Here is an 8,231-nt window from a genome sequence, read left to right as displayed (position 1 = left end):
ACAGAGTGGGCTGGCAGCACAAGAGCCATGTGTTTTAGCTCCATGCTTTGAAGGACTCAAAAACAAAAACTTTTCAGAAACTGTTTCTAAGAGACGTTGTGTAAAGAGAGGGAGAAGGAGAGAGAGAGAAAAGAGGAGGAGAGTGGGACTAATAGTGAGTGTAAGCGTGAGAGAGATGGGTCGCACAAGGAGCTGCATACAAAAAGACGCCGTCTTCCATGTGGTGGTTTGATCCCAGCGGCTGAGGGATACCTTTGTTGGACTGTGTTTGCAAGAGACTCCAAAGCAGGTGAGTGTGGACGGAGCAATATGTGAAAAAGGAGAAGTGAAAGATGGAGTGGTCACCTCTCGGCTCGAGCAGAAAGAGGAGGGGGGGGTGTTTATTTGCTGCTGCGTGATAAGTTTGATCACTGGGACTGATGGGTAATGGGATTTTCAAGGCTAACACCAATTTGAATATTTTATGAACTAAACAATCTGATGACAAAACTTCAATCAATATTTTTTTTTTTTTTGCAAATAACACAAATTAATGAGGATTTTTAAAAGTTTGCATGTTTTTTAATTTTGACCAAGCTTTACTGGATTCGATATAAAATAATCAACACACTTTCTTAATCAAAATATAATGTTATTATGTTATGTCAGTATGTTTTTACTTATTGGCTGAATTAAACACTGGTAAACGTGTGATCATTTACTTTCCATCAATATATGGACTTTAGTTGAGACCACAGATTCTGGGGAGGGGCTCAATCTCAAAAGTTTTAGAATCAGAAGAAGCTGTTTTTTAAATTATTGTTAAGGCTTAAGTTAATGTTTTTCAGTGTTTGTTATTTGTGCAAGGCCATATTTTATTTTTGTAATTGCCACTGTTTTCATTTTTTCCTTTATTTTCTCCTGAGCTCTTTATTCACCAGCCACTCGTCAGCAGTATTGAAATCTCCTCTCTTCACTTCTTTGTTTGTTTTCTTCCTTTCCCAGAGGGTGTAATCCTCGCTGATCGTTTCCCATCCGATCCGCAGTCATCCACCATTGCCTCAGAGATGCAGTGTGAGGAGCTGTCAGCCAGAGACGAGTTCACCTACAGCCACATGCCCACTCTGGAGAGAGTTGGTGGCTCGCTGGGACGTCGTGGAGACAGGGGATTGGAGAGAAGGCCAGACAGGGGGGAGCGGGACAGACACGAGCGGGATAGCTACACAGTGGACGTGAGGGCCAGTGACCTGCAGCTGCCCCAGCCGGAGCATCTAAAGCACCCCTGCTTCAGCTACAGGGCCTGGCTCTACAGTGTCCTCATAGGGGTGAGAGTGGGGATGGTCAGGGAGACTTAACGGAGGAACAGAACAGGATTTACCTTTATTTTAAAGTCCAGAACACAGGATTTGAAAGGATTGGGGTTTTGTGGGGAGAGGAAAAATCCCAATCTTGAAAATCTGAGTGAGATGGCAATGAGAAATCTTGTTTTGTCCTTCCACATCCAAGCAACAGCAAATACACAGACAACATGTCTTTCACACCTGTCTTGTTTGGTCAGGACCCTCAGAACTTTCTGTGTAGTCTGAACCAAAATAACAGGTGTGAAAGGTGCCTCGGTCCACAGTCCACAACCACGGACCAAAACTGGTCTCTATCCATATTAGATAAACCATGGTTTGGTGCATTTGCAGTGTGAACACTAATTTGGATAGTTTGAACTTTTGAACCAATTTGAGACAGCATTCTTAGAAGAAGTAGAAGCAGCTCGCTGGATTGATTCTTGTCTTCACCTCTGACGATATGTGTGAACTAAGAGGAAGTTCATTTAGCTGGTATCACAAAATAATATTACAGTTTCAACGACCTTAAATTCTTTCATTCAATCTTTATTTTAACTCAGGAACATGTTGAGGTAGAAACCTCATTTACAATATAGCTGAGTATAGAAAATAAAGAAAATATTCCAAGAAAACACAAATAAGTAAGACATAGTAATAAATACAGTGCATATAATTGTATTTAAAGCAAATGAATCAATTACAACAACAACAGCAGGAAGTCAAATAAAATTAGATTAAAACCATAAATTGCCCCACGGGTAAAAATGAGTTGAGCTTTCGACAGTTCTGTTATTGCAGTTGTACAATGGGGAAAAACTGGATTTGCCCAGCTCGGTAACCGTTGGCACCTCCAGGGTCATCCGGTTATCTGAGCGTGTTTGATGAGAAATGAACTGGTTCATTCAGTTTCTCCAGTCAAACAGAAACACTGCTACCGGCCAAACTGACAACGTGCTGTCGTCAGATGCACGTCCGCCTACAAGCCCGTCATCTAAAGGTAGATGCAGCCCACATAGGTGATAACGACAGGATAATAAAGTCTTTAGTCCGATCCCTGAATTGCAAAGTGAAACCAAAACTAACCACATCAAATGTTTCAGTAAACTTTGGTCAAGACTTTCAGGTTCTGTCCCAAATAATCAAAGTCTTTTAATATCAAAAGGAGAAAAGAATAAGCATTTAATATGAGTAAATAAAAGTGGATACGTAATAGTGTTATTCCATCAATAGATAGGCATGTGTTAAATAAGATATATGCATTAGTATGCGTATTCTTTTGCAGCCTCACCTGTTGAATGCATATATGAGCTTTCTGTATTTGTATGTGTGTGCATGCCTGTGTCTGTGTGTGTCCTCAGGGCAGTCTGCTCATCACATCTGGTTTCTCCCTGTACCTGGGAAACGTGTTTCCTGTTGCCATGGACTACCTGCGCTGTGCTGCGGGCTCTGTAAGTGACCGTAATCCAAATCACATTTACATTGCCTTTCTACCTTCCGCCTAATGAGTTGATAAACATTGCTCAGATTAGACTGTCGTGTCAAAACGTTATTTTCAGTCTGCGCCTTGCGTAGATTAATGCAGCTGCTCATTTGTTGTTGTTCCCAGGGCCTCCCTGCAGCCATAGCCAGTTTTGCCATCGCCAAGAACAGACATGTTGCAGTGAGTAAACAAGCACACCGTGGGCTAAAGGGATAATTATGTTTTAATTGATTTTTAATTGAATTGTCTTATCCGTGTTCAATTCTAACGCAGGTGTCATTATTCTGTTTTCAAGGTGTCAGATTTCCAGGTGGTCTATGTGTCTACGTTCGCTGTAACAACCACCTGCCTGGTTTGGTTTGGCTGTAAACTGGTGCTGAACCCCTCGGCTGTCAATGTAAATACTGCGTAATAACATGATGATGAGAACTGTCACTCATTTCGCAGCAGATCAATGACTCCACGTCTTCAGTCGTGTTTCAGTCCTCCTGCTCTGCGTGTTCTCAGATCAACTTTAACCTCATCTTGATGATTGTGCTGGAGGTGTTGATGGCCAGTACTGTCATCCTGTCAGCCCGCTCTGCAGAGGACTGCTGCTGCCACAGGAAGGTGTGTGTGTGTTGTGTGCGTGTGCGTGCGTGTGTGTGTGTGAGTGATTTATGCCTTTGTTCCCCCATCTGATACCTCTCCCCTCTTTCTCTCCCTTTAGCTCTCACTCTTCCACCCTAACTCCTCTCGATCTTTCATCCATCTTCCAGTCGGTGACATATGAAAGACCTGTGGTTATAATGCCTGCAGTGTTCCCCGCTCGACTCCTCAAAGCATATTCTGTGAGTAGGTTTCTGTTTCATTACATATTCTGCTACGGTGTGGTTCCAATATGTCTCTTTATCAACCAATGAGTGTCTCTACAGGTGATTGAAGTGATCGTGGGGATCTCAGCTGTATTCGGAGGCATCATTGCCCTCAACATGGACGCTTTGCTACCAGGTCCCTACTTGTCTGTCACATTTTTCTGGATCCTTGTGGCTGTAAGTTTTTTATAATAACAGAAATTTCAGTTCAGAGTGATAACTAAAATGTCTTATCTTATAACTTTGTCTGATCTTTATTCCTTTGCAGTGTTTTCCCAGTGCTATTGCAAGCCACGTTGTATCAGAATATCCCAACAAATGCCTGGTGAGTATAAGACAATACTGTTGCTCGTCTCATAGTCCACTGATGCCAGAGTGATCTACATTGGTACTGTTGGATTCTTTTGACACTGTAAACCATTAGTAGATTTAGGCAGTGGGTAAGTATCTCTGGTTCAGCCCTGGAGTGGTTCTCCTCCTACCTCTCAGATAAGAGTTCCCCACTTTCTGTTGGGAACTTGCATCTGCCACTGGTGTGCCCCAAGGTTCTGTCCTGGATCCTTTTCAGTTTGCCTTGTTTATTGTGTTAATGTCTATTTTAAACAACTGCCTACATGCCAGATTATTTCCTAATACTCTATACTTATTTATTCTAAAATTGAGTCACTACAGTAATCTGTAATCTAGTTCTATTTCCTCTTCTATTAAATCATCACTTCAAAACGTAGGTGTCACTACAGATCAGGCACAGACTCATGACCAACATGTTAAGAGTTTGATATATATATAGTCTCTTAAATCCTCTGATCAGGGTTTGTTGCAGACTTTAAATATATACAGCACTGTGTGATGTTCTGCTCTCAAAAGGTGCAATATGGATAAAATGACAACCTGAAATCTCACGAAGGATAAACTTCATTGTCCATAACTATATTTCTGGATCTTTTATGGTCTGAACATTGTTCTCTTTATCCTTGATGTTTCTCAGGTGGAGGTGCTGATCGCCATCAGCAGTGTGACGTCCCCCCTGCTCTTTTCAGCCTCGGGCTTCCTCTCTTCAAGCGTGATCAGCTTCATTGAAATTTTCCTGCATGATGTGCCCACAGAAAAGGTGAGCTTAATGAAGTGTACATTTGCTGCAGAATGCGATGTACAGGTTGCAGGATTTTCTTCATCCTTTGCACCAGAGCAACCAGAACAATTCACTCTTGTCTGCATGTGTGTGTCCGTTTCTGTGTGGTCCAGCAATCCTACGACATCCTGCTGCTGATTCTCATGGTGCTGCTGCTGGTGCAGGCAGTTCTGACTTCAGCCACTGTGGTGCACTGTGCCTCCTACAAGAGTCAGCTCCGCATGGGGGCTCCAGAGTGCCCAGAGAGCATGCCCATGCTGACCCATTACTGTGAGGTGAGGCAGGGGAAAGCAGGAATATCCTCTCTCTCTCCAATTCCAGCAAAAGATGAAGAAAGATATCTGTCAATGTTGTAAAAGACACCAACACCTGCTCCAGATGTTAGATTCCCCAGCTATGGCTCATGTAAATGGCATGTTACTGTGACAACATAAAAGTCAATGAGCTATTTTAACATTGAAAATGACATTGTGCTGCTCATTCTTCACACGTGATTCATCTCCCACGTTTTTTTGTCACCTTTCCTCTTCCACATTTCCCCCCTCTTCTCCTCCCTCTCTCCGTTTTTGCTCCCTCAGCAGCAAGCGTCCAGTGGAGCGCAGGATTTTGACAAAGACAGAGCTTGGAAGGCAGTTGTGGTCCAAATGGCCCCGTGAGCAGTCCCCCTGTACGTGGAGAGGTTTGGATGAGAAGTGTAAAAACAAACAAACTGTGTAAGCTCTAAGCACAAAACAATCCCGACAGAGCGTTAGAAGGAAGAAGGAAGAGGTGTAAAGATGTTAACAGAGGAAAGAGGAGAAGAATGGAAAGATGAGAATGAAATCAGAAAAGGAAAATAAACTGTTTTTATGTTTTTGATTATTGTTTTTGATTAAGATTTTTTGTATTCTGTGTTTTTATGATTGTTACCTGTTAGTGAGAAGCGTCATTGAGAACATTTCTCTTTTGTTTAATAAGCACAAGTACCTTTAAACTGACATAATATAGATACAATCAACAATTGTGTGTTTTTATCTTCAGTAACATAAACCTGTTTGAGCCTAAATGCCTTTAATTTTCATGTTTTTCAATGAATATTTAACTTTGTTATACTGTAAATACCGGAATTAATTCTCCTTTTAATGGATACAGTACAATATGACAACTATCAAGGCTTTACAAAAAGATGAAAAGCATGTCAGTACGTGTAAGTACAATACATCCAACTCATGCATGTCAGTATGTCTTTGTATGTATTTTTCTATCCATACAAAGACTCCCTACTTACCTTGCATTTACATGTTTATCACCTGCCTCTGGCTCGGTTTATTCTGAGGTATCAACCTGTCAGTGTCTGGTGATGATTTGAAACAACCAGCGATGCAACACATCTGAAAACAGCTCATGAAAAATTGGTTTGAAAACAGACTTTATTCTCCGCAGAGAACAATTACTTATCTCAACACTTGCGTCAGTGTAAGTTATATATATATTTTTCTCTCAGTAGGACTCTGTTTGTACTCTGGAGTATTTTATTACAGCAGAACATTTCAAATAATTGGACTTAACTGAAATTGTCTTTTTATGAAAAATAAAACATTTGTCATCAAGTATAAACAATGGTACATGTCTATACTGCTTTTTGTCTTTTCCTGCTTTTTTATGTTGCTCATTCCATTAAATATCCTGGATATTATATATGTCTCAATGGCAGACTGAGCCAATCAGACAGCAGATACATATAGCTCTAATTGCCTCCATCCTAAATTTAACTTCCCAGGAAATATTGTTTACTTGTTATCCTTTTTTAGATGTGATGGTCTCCAGATGATTATTTGTGTGCCTGCTTACTTCATCGAACCTCCCCACTTGTGCTTGTTTGTTTATAATGAGAATGGTGTTCTCATTATTGTTGTGCTCTCATTTATTTTGCAGTGCCAGTTTATTTAATTCCTTCCTCTGTTCATTTACTCCCTCTGCTCCAGTCTGTGTTAAACACCGCACATGATATATTCTTACTAACAAGGATCCATTCCCCCCCCCCCCCCTTTGCACACAAGATTATGCCTGAAAAGGTTGAAGTGAAACTCAAACATTCATTAAGAGACATTATGTGTTTATAAACCAAGAGTTAATTGCATTTACTAACTCTTTTGGGCCAGGTTTTTGTTTTATACTTCATGCAGTATCCAATTTATTAGGTACAGCTTTGTAGTCGAATGTGATTCAGTTAATTCAGTTATATGCTTTAGCAGGTGCTGCTGTACTCGACTGTATTATATTCAGAAGTGTTTATACTAAACTGAGATTGGCTTCGGCTTCACTGTGACCCTCAAATAATAAGATGGATGCATGGATGGATGTTGATGATGTTTCTTTTAATCTACCCACCCTTGTGTACAACTAAGTGAGGACGTTAATTGGACACATACACCTGCAATACAGTGTAGTCATGGACACCACCACCCCATCAACTCAGTATTAATAGATGCACACATTTACACATTTTAAACTCTCAACAAAAACTTAACGTTAACAACAATGCAATAGTTTAGAGCTGTTGAGATGAATTGTGAGATTGTGCAGATGAACCTTAATAAAGTGATCACTCTGTGTATTAGGCCTTAAAATGAAAGGACATGAATTCTGGGATTTGTGTCCTTCCCATATGCTGTTGGATTTTATTTTTATACCCTTCACACCAGTACGACACATGTAAGACATGAGCATCACAGTGAGAGAGGAGAGAGAGGGAGGGAGGGAGGGAGGTAGAGCGACGAGCAGACACAGTGAGCAGCGGCGCTTCTCGCTTAAACTGGTGGAAACCGGCTGGAGGAGAAACTGACTTGTGGCTGAGTCGAGCTGACGAACATCGGGGGCGCGCTCACAGGGAGACAACAAGAATCCCAGCAGAGATGATGGATGATAGAGTGCAGCTTCTCAAGATGATGTAATACAAGCCCCTATTTTTAGCAGAAATATAATGTAGCCGGGTAAATTAACTGGTAATCTGTGTTATTCAATAAGAGCCAATTATATTTTAATATTTTATGCTGTTTCCTTAAAAGACCTCCCTCAAAACAAGCTGCTGTTGGCAGACAGTGTCCTCCCACAGGCCTGTGCACCACTGCAAATACCTCATGCATTTTAAATAATGTCTCCTCCACTATCAGCTCTACTTTGTTCTTATCTTGACTTTGGCTTCTGCTGCATGAATATTTGTGATTCTGCTGCAGCTGCTGCTGTCTTTGGCCAAAATGAATAATTAAACACATTCAAATATAAAAGTGGTATCCAGATGCTCGCCGCACCCAGTGAGTTTGAGTGACAGGCATGTTTCCCTTTCACTGTTTGTGCGCGTCTGTGGCCAGGTCCACGTGCACAGATGATTGACAGGCTGCATGGACCTATCAATGTCACAGTCACCGCAAGTTCTGTTGTGCACTGGACCAATAGAAGATTTGAAT

At 41.2% G+C, this 8,231-nt stretch overlaps 1 protein-coding gene across 3 annotated transcripts; it reads left to right on the top strand.

Annotated features, from left to right (window-relative positions):
• On the top strand, window positions 1-6,003 carry mlc1 (modulator of VRAC current 1). 3 transcript variants are annotated; one of them, XM_034589126.1, is made up of 12 exons: window positions 1-289; window positions 1,026-1,304; window positions 2,678-2,767; window positions 2,926-2,979; window positions 3,095-3,196; window positions 3,307-3,408; window positions 3,558-3,629; window positions 3,714-3,830; window positions 3,922-3,978; window positions 4,642-4,764; window positions 4,899-5,060; window positions 5,364-6,003. In XM_034589126.1, exons 2-12 carry the CDS (start codon window positions 1,047-1,049, stop codon window positions 5,439-5,441), a joined length of 1,215 nt encoding a protein of 404 aa, XP_034445017.1. In that variant the 5' UTR covers window positions 1-289; window positions 1,026-1,046; the 3' UTR covers window positions 5,442-6,003. The 3 variants fall into 3 exon arrangements, with proteins under 3 accessions (XP_034445017.1, XP_034445019.1, XP_034445016.1); XM_034589128.1 differs by having other exon boundaries at window positions 985-1,304; window positions 5,367-6,003; XM_034589125.1 differs by having other exon boundaries at window positions 2-289; window positions 985-1,304.
• The last annotated feature ends 2,228 nt before the right edge of the window (window positions 6,004-8,231 follow it).

This window comes from Hippoglossus hippoglossus, chromosome 6, assembly GCF_009819705.1.
Source record: "Hippoglossus hippoglossus isolate fHipHip1 chromosome 6, fHipHip1.pri, whole genome shotgun sequence".
Lineage (NCBI taxonomy): Eukaryota > Metazoa > Chordata > Actinopteri > Pleuronectiformes > Pleuronectidae > Hippoglossus > Hippoglossus hippoglossus.
Note: the sequence above shows the minus strand (reverse complement) of the source record. Positions and strands in the feature narration are given on the sequence as shown.